At 55.4% G+C, this 17416-nt stretch overlaps 5 protein-coding genes across 6 annotated transcripts, besides 9 other annotated features; 2 read left to right on the top strand and 3 right to left on the bottom strand.

Moving 5' to 3' along the window:
- Positions 1 to 1687: 1687 nt before the first annotated feature.
- On the bottom strand, positions 1688 to 5433 carry EKO05_0001672 (Protein kinase C; the record flags this gene model as incomplete). Of its 2 annotated transcripts, XM_059635729.1 has the most annotated exons (7): positions 1688 to 2155; positions 2210 to 2411; positions 2467 to 3613; positions 3663 to 4631; positions 4686 to 4952; positions 5001 to 5144; positions 5196 to 5433. In XM_059635729.1, the coding sequence occupies 7 exons, from the start codon at positions 5431 to 5433 to the stop codon at positions 1688 to 1690; spliced, it is 3435 nt and encodes a 1144-aa protein (XP_059491712.1). The 2 variants fall into 2 exon arrangements, with proteins under 2 accessions (XP_059491712.1, XP_038802426.1); XM_038937373.1 differs by having other exon boundaries at positions 5001 to 5433.
- A 441-nt stretch (positions 5434 to 5874) lies between these two features.
- Positions 5875 to 5901: a tandem repeat.
- A 483-nt stretch (positions 5902 to 6384) lies between these two features.
- EKO05_0001671 (Pre-mRNA-splicing factor cwf19) lies at positions 6385 to 8612 on the bottom strand (the record flags this gene model as incomplete). The annotated part of the gene is made up of 2 exons (XM_038937146.2): positions 6385 to 7209; positions 7260 to 8612. The coding sequence occupies 2 exons, from the start codon at positions 8610 to 8612 to the stop codon at positions 6385 to 6387; spliced, it is 2178 nt and encodes a 725-aa protein (XP_038802425.2).
- Positions 8613 to 8949: 337 nt separating this feature from the next.
- EKO05_0001670 (uncharacterized protein) lies at positions 8950 to 10287 on the top strand (the record flags this gene model as incomplete). Its single annotated transcript, XM_038945030.1, has 1 exon — positions 8950 to 10287. One exon carries the CDS (start codon positions 8950 to 8952, stop codon positions 10285 to 10287), a length of 1338 nt encoding a protein of 445 aa, XP_038802424.1.
- Positions 10089 to 10146: a tandem repeat.
- Positions 10288 to 10816: 529 nt separating the features above from the next.
- Positions 10817 to 10847: a tandem repeat.
- A 464-nt stretch (positions 10848 to 11311) lies between these two features.
- Positions 11312 to 11345: a tandem repeat.
- Positions 11346 to 14184: 2839 nt separating this feature from the next.
- Positions 14185 to 15135, bottom strand: EKO05_0001669 (uncharacterized protein; the record flags this gene model as incomplete). Its single annotated transcript, XM_038945029.1, has 1 exon — positions 14185 to 15135. The coding sequence occupies one exon, from the start codon at positions 15133 to 15135 to the stop codon at positions 14185 to 14187; it is 951 nt and encodes a 316-aa protein (XP_038802423.1).
- Positions 15136 to 15218: 83 nt separating this feature from the next.
- Positions 15219 to 15256: a tandem repeat.
- An 882-nt stretch (positions 15257 to 16138) lies between these two features.
- Positions 16139 to 16191: a tandem repeat.
- Positions 16192 to 16236: 45 nt separating this feature from the next.
- Positions 16237 to 16323: a tandem repeat.
- A 9-nt stretch (positions 16324 to 16332) lies between these two features.
- Positions 16333 to 16370: a tandem repeat.
- A 566-nt stretch (positions 16371 to 16936) lies between these two features.
- Positions 16937 to 17416, top strand: EKO05_0001668 (uncharacterized protein; the record flags this gene model as incomplete). Its single annotated transcript, XM_059635728.1, has 1 exon — positions 16937 to 17416. The coding sequence occupies one exon, from the start codon at positions 16937 to 16939 to the stop codon at positions 17414 to 17416; it is 480 nt and encodes a 159-aa protein (XP_059491711.1).
- Positions 17101 to 17137: a tandem repeat.

The raw sequence follows: 17416 nt of genomic DNA, 5'->3' as shown, positions 1-17416 counted from the left end.
ATTGCGTGCAGCGGAGGGTTGCACGGCTGCATGGCGCACATAACGCGCCTACCGGTAGGTCCTGCGATCAATCAAAGAGTCCGTTTGCCAGTCAGCCGCGTTCTGCTTCACCGACCAACACAATCGACGCAATCATCTGACCACGGAATCGAACAACTCGAAGAGCAGGTACTCGATGACTGCTCGCCAGCGCACCTTGCGTCTCTCCTCTGGCGCGCAGACTGGACGCGGGATCTGTCAGGCCTAATGGTATGATCAGGCTAGATTCCGCGTGATATTCCCTGCGTGGTCATTACTCGATTAAGATGGCTCTGCATATTCGCTACGCCTTACAGGAGATAGTTCATCCCGTCGGCGCATGAAGTCGTTACGGATTGCGAAAAAAGAAAGCTTTCGTTCATCAGTGCCCAATGCCGAGTAGGGAAACGCGTTGCAATCCCCAAGTGCATGCCTAGACGTCTGCAATAGAAATTCACGCTCTCCCAAACTCCTGCCAAGGATATGACAAGGCTACGAGATGAATCCTTTGCCTGTTCGCTACACGTCAGAGTCGCCCACTACCCGTTTCAACGCTCGGCGATCGATGTGCTTACCTGCACGTAATGCAATGCGGTTAACCGATAGCAGTCTGTGTTCAGTGCTGCATGGCATCGGTGACGGTATCTGCATCCCTGCTGTGAGTCGTAACTTCCTCGGAGTCGCCACCGACATGTTGTTGCATTGTGTGAGATCGCCACCTCATCTTACCGTTCGCCGTCGATACCAGTATAGTATAGTCTGTGGGACATCAGTCATGTCTAGACCTAACCATTCTGTCTTCAAGGCAACTTGGGCGTGAATATACCCAAGCTGTGTCACCTTTCTCCACAACCGTTGCTCAGCAGGATGCGCCTTGCCTCTATCCCAGCCTCTATGCACCTACTCGTAGGGCTAGAGGGGTTCGGCTGTCGGGGAAGCGAGATGGAGGGGTGCGCGCTAAGGGCGGATTGCCTTGGAGGTGTGGCGTGCTGGTCGGTCGAACGCGAAAATGGGTGCACGAGAGCGTGAATCTCGACTGCTCTTCAGTCAGTTGTTGCAAACACATGCATGCAGGGTGAAAGAGAGCCCGACCTGCTGAGGTGTGGTGAGGCGGAATGAGGTAAACCGTGGGCCTTCATGTGCGTGAAGTGGCAAGACTGAGGTTGTCGGAGGGCCAAAGCTAGGTGACCATTAGAACACTAACAGTCGGTCCAGGTCAGGAACATCTCGGTTGCTGGAGTGCGCAAACAATTATTTCATCTATCCTGTAACTTGTGGAGAGGCATCATTTCCAAACACCTTAACGTCCGCTCGTTGCCTTTTAAGCATCACATCATCATGCATTGCAACATGCCCGGTACAGCATCCAACCGCAACCCCAAAGCCGACCAGCATCTTCTCCTCAACAAGACCAGACTACTCCGTGACTCTCTCGCGCTCAACTCGCTTCGATAATGATGCATTACAATTGTTGCTTTCGAAAAAAGAAGAGAAAGAAGGGTTCGTAGTATCAGCAAGTCCGCCTCACACGGCAACGACGACTTGCCCAGAAGACATGTGTTGCAAGCCACCCTCATGCTCACAAAGAACACCACACATCGAATACCATCCGTTTCGAAACTGGCGCACTGCGAACAAGCCCAGGGTATCTGTGGAAAGGCAAACATCCCTAGTTGAAATCGGCGGAGTAGGAGAAGCCACGGAACTCCTCTTGCATTGCTTGTGAGAGGACAGACTGTACAGGCGTAAGGACCGGCGTTACGCTTGTAAACTCTGTGTCGAAATTGCTGGTATCTGTAGGGCTTGTAATCTGCGGAACAAAGGGTGGCGCCACGCGCTTGTGGTAGATGTCGTCCCAGTTGATATTCCTGAAGAAGGCATGGGACATGATTTCCTGGGCATCCGTGGGGCCTGATCCAAGTCGCAGCTCGGGCTCACGAGTGAGCAATTTCTGGAGGATAGAGACCGAGTCGCGGGGCATATGGATAGGGTAGAGAGGTTCATCGGCGAGAATGGCGTCGTAGATTTCATCCTCATCTTCTCCGCGGAACGGCGACTGCTGAAGTAGCATCTGGTAGATCAAAACACCAAATGCCCACCAATCAACAGCACGACCGTATTTCTTGTCAAGCAGAATCTGCGAAGTTGTAAGCATATGTTTCACGTGTCTAGTAAACGTGTCTTGGCTTACCTCGGGCGCCATGAACTCTGGAGTACCACAGAACGTGCTAGTAGTCGATCCGTACCACATCTCTTCCTTACATAAACCGTAATCAGCAATCTTGATATGTCCGTCCAGCGTGAGTAGAATGTTGTCGAGCTTTAAGTCACGGTAAATGACACCGTTCTCATGGAAATATTTCAGCGCAAGACAGACCTCTGCCGCATAGAATCTGAGCAAACGTTAGCACAGCTGAGGTGAAATAGTGCCGAACAGGGTCAACGTACTGAGCGCGCTTGGTTCCAAACTGGCCTCTCTGGATGTGCAACATCAAATCACCGCCACTAATGTACTCCATGACGAAGTAAACCCTTGTCTCGGTCTGGAAGCAGGCATGCAAGCTGAGTAGGAAAGGATGTCGCTCTTTGTTAGCAATCAAGAAAACCCGCTTCTCGGAGCGTGTACTCTCGACTTCGTCGTTCTCAATGATGAACTCCTTCTTCAAGACCTTGATGGCGTACAGCTGCTTTGTGCTCTTGGTCTCTGCGAGCATGACCTTTCCGAAGTTACCCTTTCCGAGAACTGCAAGGAAGTTGAAGTGGTCCAGGCCTATCCTTCTCCCAGTTCCTTGTGTATTGGCCGGTGGCGTCACCTTGTTTTCCGGCGCCTTAGTCAAGGCCGATGCTGGCTGCTGCTGTCTGGGGTCCTGCTTGGCTGCCGGAGGTGGAGGCTGCTGAGGTGCAGCCTGTGGGGGTTGAGGGTGAGCGTATGACTGGCTGTTGCCGTACTGGCTTCCCTGCTGAGGAGAGTATGGTGGTTGCTGTCGCTTATCAACATCCGCATAATGTTGAGGATTGTATGTAGCTTGTTGCGGAGGTGATTGAGGTGCACGCTGATCTTGCGGGTATCCTCCGGGTTTAGCAGAGGGTTGGTAATCCGTCTGCGAGCGCTGGTAGCCAGGTGCTGTGTTACTGCCCGGAGGTTTTGACATGACTGCTGCTGCTGCTGCAATAGCTGACTGCGAAGATTGTGTCCGCCCAGAAGAAGGTCGCTGTGAAGTTGTCGGAGATGTCGGTGCAGTTGAGCCTCCCGAAGAGTACGATGTGCGCGCGGCACCGGAAGCCTGGGAAGACGGAGCATAGGATTGAGTTCGTTGGCCGGCTGGCGGCACAATGCTTTCGTTCTTACCATAAGAGTACCTATCAGTCTGCGATGACGGTTCTTGACCAGACTGTGATGAACCCTGGGTTGGGGGTAAGGGTTTCGCTGGCTGCGATGGGCGCAATGTTCGATTCGTCATGGTCGAGCCTGACGCTGACTGGCCCCGTCTGGTTCTCTTAATCTCCATCAGAATCTGGTTAGCAACCTCCATTGACATGCCGCAAAAGTCAGGTACGAAATGCACGCAATGAGCGTGACAAGTAAGCCCACATTCTGCGTTTGGTCAGCATGTACGAATCATGAATTCGCAAAAACCACATACCTGCACACTTCTTGGTCTGCTTCCGTCCAAGCGGCAACACATAACCACAATGGCAGCACCAATTGGCACCCATGTTCGAAAAAGTCTCGAATCGATGAGGAATACGGTGGTTGAGCTTCGCTTCGTCCGGGTCGGTTTCGGCGTTGGATTGCGTGATACATTTGGTGACCACCTTAGGGTAGCACTTCTTGTGACACGTGTAGTTGCAGTCAGTACACTGCATACCAGCCGAGTACTTGAGAAAATCGCCGCAGAGAGCGCAGCGCATGATGTTGTAGAACTGTTGCTGAACGAACTTGTGACCGTACTGCTCGACCACGTCTTCCTTTCGTTGACGGACGGCACCCTTTCGGCCAAGACCAACATCGAACGGTGTCTTGTTTTGCGTGTGTTTGGCAAAAGCCATCGTAAGATGAATACGTCCAACTGGCTCCAGCGAAAACCAGTCGTCAATGGTGATGGGGCCTGTCTGAGGCTGCGCACCTCCGGCAGGCTTCATGCCGCCGGGTCCTGCTCCTGCTCCACCGGCAGGGTTCTGTCCTGGGGGTGGTTGGAACTGAAGGTCAGGCTGAATGCCGGCGTGTCCTCCCATCTTGTCTGCAGCAACCCATCCAGAAGTCTGGAGCTCAGTCTCAATCTTCTTTCGGCGCATCTCTTCAGCAATGTCTGATATCCGGACCCACAGCATGCCAATGGGCAGTGCATGGTCACCAGTCTTGTCGTACACCGTGATTTCAATTTCATTCGCCTTGTCGATGTCGAACTCGTGCCTCTCTTCGATCCAACGGTCGTTCCTGGAGGGCTTGGTGCGTCCCTTGATAGCGTCTTCAACCTTGATGTTGATAAAGGTTTCGGGTCCTCGACTGAAGCGACCGGTAGCGGCGTGGTCGACATCGGCAACTGCGTGAATCGTCAAAGACAGATGGCCGCTCAGCGGTTTCCTCTGGCTCGGTACGCTCAGACTGTCGTCTGCATATGGAATCAGTAGTGCTCATGTGCAAGTGCAAATCAAGAGGGGCTTACCGTCACCATCGTCGGCGCCGTCAATGTCAACGTGCAAATCCTCATACCGCTTAAGCGAGTGCTTGAGAAGTTGGATCTTCTGATTACTTTCGATTCTCTTGGCTTCAGCGTCCTGTTTGCTCTTGCGGTCGCCTTCCATCTGGTACAAGCGCACCATCTTCTCGATGCCATCCTTGTACTGCTTCTCAACACTGAGCTTGAACTCAAGCTGGGACAGCATAAGCTGGATGCGGGGTCCAAGATGCTGGGTGTCGTATCTGATCAGGTCTGCAATGTGTCAGTGGGCAACGAGCAAATTGCAAGCATTGATCGTACCAAGCTTGCTGTAGTTGGGCCTCTTGTTTGGCGCGCCAGGTGCTGGCGGGGCATATGGGGCGCGTGGAGGCATGAGGTCGCCATACTGGCCCTGCTGTCCGCCGTGGGCGTCTGCGTCTTGCGACATGTAGCCGTTCCAGCCATCTTTGGGGGGAGGGGTCAGCGGATTGTTCGCTTTGCGTGAGCCAAACCCACCTGGCTGCTGCAGGCTCAGGTTCTCGACGCCTGCTGCGGTGCGCTGCACGCTCAAGTCGCGGAGCTTGGACTCGAAGTACTCGATGTTGCGGCGGCCGTCTTTGATCTGCCCGTCCAGGCGCGAGAGCACAGCCGGGTTGTTGGTCGACTGGCGCATGGCATTGGCAGCGTTGATCAGGGCCCTCTCCCTGTCAATCTTGCGCTGCACGTTGGCAACAGTCTCGTCGACGCTCGACATGGCGGCGGTGGCGGCGGTGGTTCAGGGAATTCGGCGGGGAGGGCGTAGGCTGGGCTGCGTCTTGCGTCTCTCCGCCGACGGGTGCGGCGAGGTGTGTGGTGCCTGGCGATGGCCGACTTGCTGTTGAGTGCTCGGAGCCCAAACAGAACAGGCGCCGGTCGGGCAGTGTGACGCTGTGCACGGAAGGAGCCGCGTCGTGGAGCGCTGGCAACGAATGGCGGTCGTGGTGAGGATTGCTGGGGGCTGCCGGTAGCAATGACGGTAGTGGGCGGAGACAGCGTGATGTCGTCAAAACCTAGCCGTGAACTGCGCTCTTAGTGCTGGCGTGAAGGTGGCTGAGGCGCACAAATGTGGGTCGGTCCCTGGTGAAGCCCGCAGTGATGCCTAACAGGACCCTCGCCCCTTTTACTCTGACGCGGAGGAGGACTGCGGCGGTCGTCAAGAGAGAGAGAGAGAGAGAGAGAGAGAAACGCACACCTGGCCGGAGGACGGGCTGGCGGAACGCAGCGTTGTTGCGAGAAAGCCTAGTGGGGCGAATCATGCGCAGCGGGGTGAATCTGCCTAATCAAAGTACCGCTACCAAGTGTCTGTGGCGCAGGCGGTGTCGTTCAGTGCTAGCAAAGCATAAATCAAGAATCAAGTGCGCGCAATCGTCAAGTCGACATGTTGCAGTCTCTGTTGTGGACACCAGGGCGCTTATCATGCATCGCCGCACGTCATCGTTGATTGGGCCAAAAGTGAAGTACTTGACATGTGCGACATGTTGCAATCACCCAGCGTTTGTGCCCAAAGCGCGACGATTCCGCTCGTATCTAACTCTGCGCCACGTCCTGAAACCTCAACACGCACAGCATTCCTGGATAACCTTATCTGAAGACTTATATGGGCCGCCTGGGTAGCTGCTTTGATTTCCTTCTACTGTACCTACGAGCCCACGACCGTCGTTGAGGACTACCCTTCAGTAAGCACTCGAGTCCAGTCAAACTTCCTCCACCCCTTCTTCCATTTCTCTGGCCTACGATCACCCTTGACCCATCGTCCCTGTCTCTTCTGGATCTCGATTCCCACATCCAACATTCCTCCGAGAACCTCTCGCGCGAAGAGGTCGGCACGTGGCCATCTGCGCTCGTCCTCCACGATGTGACCCATGCCTCCATCCAGCTCAAACCACACGTGGAAGTAAGGCATCTCTTTCGCCAAGCTTCTGCGGAAGGCCTGCTTACCCAGCCCTGACCGTGAGGCCTTGAGGGTGTCGATGATAGGCTTGTGCTGGCTCCATTCGTTGTCCGAGGTGAGGATGGCTTCACGGAAAAACGCGGGAGCCGTATCGCCGAGCTCGAACGGGATGGGTACTGCGTTCATGGCAGCATGTAGCTTACGCCCAGGGTTGGCAGCGTTCTCGTAGAAAAGGACGTCACGGCCTTGATCGTGGTACATGCGGGTGAGGGACTTCATGAAATTGCGAATCTCTTCCCATTCATCGTCGTCGCATTCCAGTAGATTGGTGCGGTGCTGGATAGGCACTATGACCGCGCCACCGTCACTGACCTCAGGCTCCGTAGGGAGAGTGAGAAAAGCGCGTGTGCCAAGAGAGATGACGGGGGCGACAGGAGGTTGAGGCGGCGATTTGTCTTCGTGGTGGCAGAGTGGACAGGAATCGAGGATACGATTTGTCTTCTGGTAGTCCTGAATGGCCTGGTTGCGGAGGTTGATGGATGACTTGGGGGCGCGGGCAGCGAGTCTTGTTGCATTCTCGTCCATGTAATCGAGGTCGTTCTGTCTTTGAGTCAGCAGTGTATAGGTCATAAGAAATTAGCAATGCTCACATCGAACTTGACATCCTTGCCAATCTTCTCGGCAAGAATAAGACCCTCGTTCTGGCCTTTCGTGCGTCGCTCCTGCCGAACCATGTCTTCTATGCTCATGTCCTCGTTCTCCTTGACCAACCCACGCTCAACGCCTCGCTTGTTCTCTAGCGAGATGACCTCGCCCTGACGTCCTCCAGCAAGCATGCGGTTATCCATGGCGTTTAGAACCACTACATCACGATCTGTACTGCCTGCAGAGCCCGCAATCGCTGCGTTGTATTCCGCCTCGAGTCGTGCTGCTTCTGGAGACTTCTTCATCTTTGCCTTCATCATCTGGGCTTTGAGCTTGTTCAACTCTGTCTGGCTAAGCGCGACTGTGTTTGTAGTGGGCCTTGCGTCCGGTATGATTTCGCCCTGTGGTAGGTCTGCCATTTCGTGATCTTCTCGTGTAGCACGGTGAAGGCCAGCTTTCAACCTGCGTTCTTCATACAGCTCTCCAGATGGTTTTTCCTTCCCGACGTAGTCATTGCCATACATGTTCCTCCTGTCGAGCTCGGTCTCTTCCTCCCGTGCTTCGTCGAAATCGCGCAGATCGCCGTATTTCTCCAGAGCCACATCTTCGACACTTCGTCCCGTCTCTTCAGCTGCCCTGTAGATGCCCTTTAGCTTTGTCATGCGCCATTGTGACCCTGAGTCGCCGAACGTGTAGTCAACCTCTCGTTGCGCTGGTTCCTGTGCTGTTTTCACTTTGTCTTCTTTCAAATCGGCAAGGTGGTGGTTCAGTTCTGCTTTGTGAATCTTGAGGGCGTGCTGCTTCTCTGCAGACGCCGCGACGTATGTCGTCTTCTCCTCTCTCTTCTTTCTCTGCACGTAGTCCACGTCCATAGATGACGGTGCTTGCATCCAATCGTCTCGCTGAACGTTAGCGCTCGCTGCCTCCTCCAGTTGCTCGTCGAGCAGCTCATCGTCGTGGGGCGCATAGTCCTTTTCTTGCGGCGCATCGTCGTCAGAGGATTCGTCCTCATCATACTGACGCGACTTGCGTTTTCGCGTCAGGCGGTCCTCATCTCCACTCGAAGGTGACCGACTGCGCCTGTCCTTGCGCTTTTGGCGTGATTGGTCGTCGTACTTGTCGTCGCGCTCTCTCTCTTTACGCTTGCGCCGTGAACGCTCTTCAGAAGTCTCTCGGTGGTGTCGCGATCGTTTTTCTCTGTGATGTCCGTCTCGATCTCGATCGTCGCGGTGATGGCGTGACGTGTGGTGTTTGCTTGAGCGGTGGTGCCGGTCGCGACTGCGACTTCTGTCCCGCTTCTTCCGGTCTTCTTTGCTCTTGCTCGCTGCAAGCTCTTTCTCGAAATCCTCCAAGCCCATCGCTGATTTCTTGCTACTCGCACCAAGAGGACGGAGGCTGGTTCGGCGAGTGCTGATGAGCTGATGGAACGCTCGACAGGCGACAAAGGTTGGGAGGGAAGCTTGGATTGACATCACTGGCCGCGTGCTAGCGCGTCGTGCGGCTCTCGCCCCGCCAAAGAATTTCGAGGCCGCCAACTCTACACTGACGACACGCTCCACCTCGACCAACATTACGCTCTTTTATAAGTACCTACAGTCACAGTCGCAGAAACAACACACGTGACTGAATTGCAGCCATCTGCATTGACTGTCCTCCGCTGCATCTCCGGCAAACAACAACGTCATCGTCACCATCATGGCTTCTGCCCAGGCTCCCAAGAGCTCCGCAGCCTCGAGCTCAACCCCTCCAGTAGCAATAGTATGCGTAGGCATGGCTGGCTCCGGAAAGACGACTTTTATGCAACGCTTGGTGTCGCACATCTACACACACCCAGATCCAACGTCGAAGGAACCCTCGGTCTCGAAAACTGCGCCAACCCCGCCGTACATAATCAACCTCGACCCTGCCGTTCACCACGTTCCCTTTACGCCCAACATCGACATTCGTGACAGTGTCAACTACAAGGAGGTCATGAAGCAGTTCAACCTTGGGCCCAACGGTGGTATCTTGACCAGTCTGAACTTGTTCAGCACAAAAATCGACCAGGTGATCGGGCTGCTCGAAAAAAGGACACAGGCGCCCGAGCCCGTCAAGGAGCCTGAGCAGACGACAATCGAGTTCATGACAAACAGCGGAAAGGAGAAGCAGCCGGCCGCTCCGGCGCAGCAACAGCAGGTCAAGCACATTCTGGTGGACACACCTGGGCAGATCGAAGTTTTTGTCTGGTCAGCCAGTGGAGAAATTTTGCTTTCGAGCTTAGCAAGCACCTTTCCTACCGTTATAGCATATGTCATCGATACACCGCGAACCACGAGCACCAGTACCTTCATGTCAAACATGCTGTACGCCTGCTCCATTCTGTACAAGACAAAGTTGCCCATGATCCTGGTGTTCAACAAGACGGATGCACAGGATGCGGCATTCGCCAAGGAGTGGATGACAGACTTTGAAGCCTTCCAGACTGCATTGCGAAATGAGGAAGAGGGCGGTACATTTGGCGGCGACGGCATCACAGGCGGAAGCGGCTACATGAGCAGTCTGCTGAACAGCATGTCTCTGGTGCTAGAGGAGTTTTACAAGCACTTGAGCGTCGTGGGTGTCAGCGCCATGACCGGTGACGGCATGGACGACTTCTTCAAGGGCGTACAAGAAAAGAAAGAGGAGTTTGAGCGGGACTACAAGCCAGAGCTTGAGCGAAGGAGAGCAGAGCGCGAGCAAGAGAAGCAGGCCACTCGCCAACGCGAGCTCGACAAGCTGATGAAAGATATGAAAGTCGGTGGCGCAGGCACAAAGCCCAAGAGAGCGCCCCGTAGGGAAGAGCCTGAGACTGTCAGCGACGTGGAAGACATGGATGACGACGACGACGACCACCCGGCCAACGACTTTGACGACAATTTTGATTCAGAAGAAGACGCCATGGATCCGGATAGCAACCTCAAGCAGCGATACACGCAGGCACTGAGGGACAGTGGCGGACCCTCGAACGAAGACATGAGCTTCGCCAAGTACGTACAGACGGCCAAGTTCACTTGAGTGCTTCCCACGGAGCAGATTGATTCGCTCTTACCGGTGCTCGACGGAAGGCAATCGTTCAGCTCACGACGACCGTAAGATCTGCCCTGAGAATCCCGATGATCTAGCTTTCCACCTCCATCCCAACAAAATCCGATCTCGCTTCCCAAATCCTGGTCCTCGTCGGGAGTCACTGCATAAATACGCATAAACGAGGATTCACGCAGTCCACTCAAAAAAACGGAAACCTACATCAAACGTCGTGTCCAAGTCAGCAGCAGTCCTCTTTCCAACCCTCCTGCATCGCGAGCACTTCACATCCGCCTCATCATGTCTCCAAAACCCAACACAAAAGCCCGCGCATCACGATCTCACACATGGCGTGACATTACCCTCGACCGGGAAAATGTCTCGATCACAGCAGCGGGAAGATCTCGACCGTAAGCGGGACGGCACGAAAGATGGGTAGTGGTCAGGGTGAGGTTGCACGACGCTTACGCAGGGCAGAGGAAACAGACGCGCGACGAGAACGAAGGGCAGGGATGGGCGTGTGTAGTTGTCAATGTCAGTGTCAGACTCAGCGCGGCGCAGCGCCGTGTCGTACCTTGGTACCCTTGAGTTGTACTTTGCATATGATATTGATGTTGGCGTTGGACATGTTGGAGTCCCAGGCCGGCCAGTCGTACGATGAGCAATGAGTCTCCGCCAGATGCTCACTCCGCCCTCTTTGTTGAACTCACGCTCGGGGGTGGCTTCACCACAACATCCAGCCTCGTGGAGCACACATAGCTCCCCATCCGTCGCCACGCCTCGACAGCCATCCCCTCCCTCGACACAGCTCCACTGCTTGTGCACCGACCACCGCATTCCTAACCCCTGCTCAAAAACTGCCGTGATCCCTCGAAGCGAGCCACCTCACATGTACGTAGGTACCGCAGCCCGCACGACCTCGCACGACCTGCCGCCCTGTCGTGCAACCCCCGTCTGATACGCGGAATCCCTCACGGTCTGCCGTCGCACAACGCAGATGCAGCTCGACAGGTAGCCCCCCCCCCCCCCCCCCGCCGCCGCCTGCGCCCGTCAAAAAAACAAAAAAGGTCCAATCTGCGGCGTTGGGAAAGGGTCCCTGCTTGGCGTGGACGTGGCGTGCGGTTAGGCACGGCGGTGGGGGCGTCGGGAGCTGTCTGCAAGCATCGGGAAATGACAGGTCCTGAACTGTGTATATTTGGGAGGCGTGTGTGTGTGTGTTGCATCTACGACACGGGTTCGTGGTGGGTTTGTTGAGCTGTGGGGAAACGAGGTGGCCCTCTGCAGGGTGGATGGAGGAGGGCATGTCAATCAATTTCTTTGCTTGCGCAAGCGGGCCCCCTTTTTCTCTTGTTGAGAGCCGCGTTGTTCTTGATTGTTTTTGGCGCGCGCGAGGTTCCTGGGGCGCTGCGTGGTTGGTTGTCTGTTGCATGGAGCGGTTGTGGTTTGTCGTCGTTTCTGAGGCTGACGTCGCTGTTGGTTTGTTGAGAGCAGGGTGTTCGCAAGACTATCGAGTTTGCTTCATTGTCCACACGAGGAGCCGTGTAGACCTCCATTCTCATCGTATCAGAACCTATCGTGCACACGTATGACTGGCGAGTGGCTGCGGTGACACAGAACCCACTTCAACGTGCGGGAAGCATGTGTATACTGGAAAGTTTTCATGTGTACGGTGAGACAACTAGAGGTGGCACGATGAATACCCGCATTGGGTACGAGCGTACACATGGTGGACTTGCACAACCTGCCCACCCGCGTGGGTTGTCTGAGGATGAGTCTGGCGTTCTGCTCCAGGACGATTGAGGTCAACGCAGAACCGGGTCTCCAACGCCTCCAAGATGAAGACGAGCCGTCAGTCGAGGTGGTGTGCTTGTTTCTGCAATGACATCAAACCCCCCGAGATCAACAGGGAACCCTCATCTTCGCAGCAGCATTCTGCATGTGCACCCGATCCCCCCGTCGCTAATCTTCCCTACCGACCACGAACCAGGGAAGCGGCAACGACATTGACATGTTCGCTTGTCGACTTGAAACAATGACCTGCGTCCCGCTTCCGATCGTTGCGTTTCCCCGCATACGCCCATGTTCTGTCGTACCTATTTTGAGATCTGCTTCGTCTATCTACGTGCAGAAACGACGTGTCACGACATGCCCGTCACGTCCAGCCAGGCGAGAGGTAACAGCGATGGGCCACAAAAGGTGTGGATCAGCGCGTCTTGTGTTGCGTGCGGCTGCTGTGGAGGTGACGGTACGTTTCGTAGTTGTCCCGTTGCGCAGCCAGAGCATGGGTCAACGGTTAGAACAGAAGCGGACGGGTACGGACACGTCGTTGAATGTCAGAGTGTTGAGGAAAGGAAGCCGGCGCAGACAGGGAAACGACTTGTTGGGACTTGGGCCTGATCCAGTTTTGGTCGTAGGCCTGACCAGATGATTGGGCTGATGTTGATGAACAAGTGAAAAGCCCGAGGCAGGTCGTTATTAACCGCTTCTCCTGAATTGCTAGGATGCAAGGAGTCGAAGCTTCACAGCTCCCTCTCGAGGTACACCAGCCGGTGTGCCGCGACAGGGAGATGGCTGTCTTGTTAGCGAGGTGTGTGTGCTACTTGAAGACCCTGTTGTTGTTGGTGAACCCTAGCCTCTGTACTCGAACCTTGCATGTGCATGCCCGGCCACAACGCGGTTACACGCAGCACCGAAACGCAAACGGAGCGTACTGTTGTCGTGTTGGGGTCTTGTGCGTGATGGAATTGATGTAGACGGGTCAGCTGAACAGCTGCAATGGTAGATACCGTGCGCGATTGCACTTTTTCATCTCGACGTCAACATGAACACTAGGTGCGGAGACAGATCCCAAGAGAGGAAAACTCTATGGTACTGCTGCCCATGGCTGGGCATCCAATAGTGCGAGCTCAAGGGAACATCAACGGTAATACGTCTTCGTGGTATGTTGTCTAGTGGCACATCACATCCATTGCCAATCAAGCTCAATGGAGATTCTTCCTAGCTCAGCAGATCAACGGGGTCTTGGTCTGGAACTGCCAGCTGCAGGGTCTCACACCAGCGGCAGACCCCGTACGGTCTAATGCAAACATCACGATTGGACTGAGGAGCGGAGCAAGTTCCGCTTGCATTTCATCGTTAGCATGCTCCTTTCTTTGTTCCACATCAGCAGGACCAACGGACTCTGTCGTGAGGTCTTGGTTGTGGAGGCCTGGGACGTTAGTAAACCTCGAGTCCCATCAGAGCCTCTATCCGATAGTAGCGGTAAAGGCATCTAACCATAAACAGTCACAACTTTACAAGCGTCATATTTCTGTGTAGACTGCCGAAGGAGATTGAGACGAGTGTACACACGCAAGCTAACCGCGACAACGAGAGGGAGGCAACGAATGAGAGAATACAAGATGACTTGTGGTGTTGTGAATATGTTTGATTATTTCTTTGGTATCAAGTACCGGTATGCGCTGATAAAAACTGTGCCCACTTGTTACAGAGGGCGGGGTATCCATGTCTGTCCTGCCCAGTCCAGTCCACCACCACCATACGGAGTGCGCTTCCACTTGACGCTTTGACCAACTGGACAGCAGATGTACCAGTGACTGTCGAGTCCTCGATGCCGAAGCCGACAAAGTAGATCAAGGCCAATGTCGAGTAGAGGTTGTACACGATGGAAAACGAGTTCCGTGGAGGCCAAGGCGCACTGCACAACCGACTGGTGATTCCATTCGTAGCCTTGACGGCATGCGTCTATTTCTCGAACACGATTTTGAACGCCAGTGAATTCCCAAATGAGCCCCAGCGCCGTGCTAGATGTGCCGAGGATTCAAAGAAAGTGAAGCAGGAAGGGAACAAGGAAACCTTGAACCGTGAAGAAGAAGAGAAAAAAAAACATCAAACATCCCATTTGCGCTTCTCGCCGCTCGCCGCGATGGCCAGCGCATCGAGACCCGAAGACGAGTAGTTGTTGCTCATCGAGTACTGGGTAGGGTCAGGATACGCAGATCGTTGTTGCATAGAAAAGTCCATTAGAGGCTCTGCCTGTTGCACAGCGGGCGCCATGAAGCTCGCGCTGACAGGGCTGACGGAAAGGGTAGGATCGAGGTTCGGGAGCGACATGGCTGGCTCAGAGGACATGAGAGGAGAAGGCCTTGGGCGCTTAGCAGCAGGCTTTGGCTTCTTCACGCCGTTTTCGCTGCCCTTGGCGCTCCGACCGCTCTGGTGGGTGCGGCGGTGCTGTTCCATGTTGTCCTTGCGTGTGAAGGCCTTGTTGCATTCCGGACAGTAGGCGTCCTTCTTGCCGGTGTGCTTCTTCGCGTGCCGGGCAGCATGTCCAGAAGTGGTGAAGTAGTCGCTGCACTGATACTGTTTTGCCATTGGGCATGGGTAGCTGTTCTTCTTTGGCCGCGCATTGGCAGGCGCAGGTGCAGGTGCGAGATGCTGCTCTGCCATCTGTGGCTGGGCGTAGTAGGCAGACTGTCCGTGGTAGGTGAGCGGGCCAGGGTGGGTAACGGGCGCGTAGGAGCCGAAGCTCTTGGGCTGCATGCCACCAGGCGGCATATCAAAATACTGCTGTTGCGCGTAGTTGGGAGACGGAAGGCCGTGGGACAAGGTGTCAAAGCCAAATTCCGGTGTGATTGGCGAGGGGGTTTGCATTGTGACCGAGTCGGAGGAGTCGCTGCGAATCAAGCGCGGCGTTGGTGGTGAGCCAATTGATGAGGAAGTGTAGCTCGAAGTGCGGGAGCGCAGGGAAGGTGTGATGGAGGGGAGGCGGACGAGGTGCGGAGCCTCGATGCTGTCGTTTAACAATGAGACGCGGCGACCCGAAGAGTTCTTGCCGTCCATTTTTCTTTCTTGGGCAAGGCACAAATACGCGCCAGTGAAAGGAATGCGACCAGATACGCACGGGCAACCTCGCGCTGACACGTGAGGCAAGGCGAGGCAAGGTGAGGCGAGGCGAGGTGAGTAGTATGGATGATGATGCTCAGCCGTTTCCAGTGTAAGATGAATGGACAGTAGGGCGCGACAAGTGAGAAGCCGTCACAGAAGGAAGGTGTCTGCACAAGAAGCGGCAAGTATGACGCGAGCCGGAGTTGAATGTTTGGGCTGGTGAGGGGGGAACGAAAGCTGTGGTGGATCGAGAGGCAAGCTTACTGGGCGCTGCGTCGAGGGTGTGGGAGGGCAGAGACAGATATAGTGGACAGAGCAGATTGGCTCTAGTTTGGGCAGGGTTTCCAGCGTGGACTAAAACAAGGATCAGCCCGAATCTGCAAACTCGATGCAAAATCCCATCTTGACATGCAGGCCGTGCTACGGGTTAGCGCGCTGCAGCCAGCACGCAGGGATCCTGGTCCCGGCGATCGCCCAGGGCCTGACGAGGGGGACCCGCCGCGAGCGACATGCACGACCGGGAGACGACGGGGAGACGCCACTTTTCCCTTTTCTTTCCCTTTGTCTGCACGCTTGGCCGCACACGGCACGGCAGTCGACACCGCGAGACAAAGTGTAGGGGTTCTGCAGTCCTGCAGCTCAGCACGCGGCGAACAGCATAGGTCCTTGGAGTCGCCATGCCGCCGCCCACGATGATTGCCGCCTTGAAGTGTGGCTTGCCAGACGATGGTAAGAGCCAATGTCGCCAGACGGAGAGCGGCCGCACTAGCAGAGGATGGGTTTTCAGATCGGTGATCGTGAACGCGCAAAGGCCATCGCACTCAAGAAGCAGCAGCGCCAGTCTGCCGCGACGGACAGGGCACCAATGGGGTAACGCTGACCTCGTCTCTTGCCAGCTCACGCGCGCACTGCCTCGTCCGTTCATTTCAAGACACGGTCAGGAGTGAAGCTTGCTGTTGCAGTTGCAGCAGGACAGCAAAGCAGCAGAGCAGCAGGGCAACATAGCGCAGCGCGTACACGGTAGGAAGACGAGGTGCAGTGGCATTACAACAACACCACAGCATCCCAGCATCCCAGCATCCCAGCATCCCAACATCACAGCATCACAGCATCACAGCATCACAGCATCACAGCATCACAGCAGCGCCACGGCACCACACCACCACACCACCGCCACCACCACCACCACCGCAGCACCGCTTACAGGCCACAGATCACAGGCACGTTACGTTGTAACACCGAGGCAGCACGGGTCAACGTTTGCGATGTCTGATGTAATGCAAGAATCAGGGTCTAGCAGCGCTGGACCCCGGTCGCAGCCTTGTTGCTGGCCTCCGCAAGCGGCAACAGCTGTGCCAGTGCGTTCTTACGGCGTATCGAGAAACTGGGGGACGATCGGGCGAACGACTAACGGCAGCTACGTCACGCTCCATCAGCCCCCACTTGGTCCCCTGGTCAGCCACTTGAACCCTGCCGCGGTGCCTGTCCCGGAAGGGTCCAGAACTCGACTCCCACGCCAACCTCAAACACCGCCAGGCGCCTAATCAAGTGATCGAGATTTCTGAGTGATCGCCGCCCCCTTCACACCCGCCAACCCTGTTTTTCCGCCATCTGATCGCGATCCAAACACTCTCGGTCTCTCTCGTCGCGTGCTTGTCCAAGGCATAATGGCCATGAAAACGCCGAAAAGAGACGTGCCATTGCCCCCCGAAACTTCCGACGCTCTTTATAGCCGTCCGCCGCCGCACATCCACGAATGATGTCATGCAGCTCCACCCTCAGACCAAGCCAAACAACAACGCGCGCGCTCAACACGGCAGTCATCTCCTTGTCACCACAGTGGTCGACTCAGTCGCTGAAAGAGCCGTGTAAGAGGGACTGTTTGAAGAAACGTAATCCTGTTCGAGGCACCAGAGCGCCAAAGCAAAAGCAAAAGCAAAAGCAAAAAGCAAGAGCACACTGGGCCTCTCAGCCCGTGGTAAAGTCAACAACGCCTGATCATTCAACCACCCTGACCACCCTGACCACCCTGACCGCTGCCCTGACCGCTGCCCTGACCGCTGCCCTGACCGCTGCTGTAGGTGATCGCGCAGGATCCCGTTACTGTGTTCGTAGCGCCGTTTCTGTCTTCTCACTTGACCCTACGCCACAAGTGTATGCCACGATCAACGACACCCTCGATTCCGCGCATCCGGTAGCAACGGCTTATCGCAGATTCATTGGCTCGATGGATTGA

The sequence above is a fragment of the Ascochyta rabiei genome, chromosome 2, assembly GCF_004011695.2.
Source record: "Ascochyta rabiei chromosome 2, complete sequence".
Lineage (NCBI taxonomy): Eukaryota > Fungi > Ascomycota > Dothideomycetes > Pleosporales > Didymellaceae > Ascochyta > Ascochyta rabiei.
This window is presented reverse-complemented; position numbering and strand designations above follow the sequence as displayed.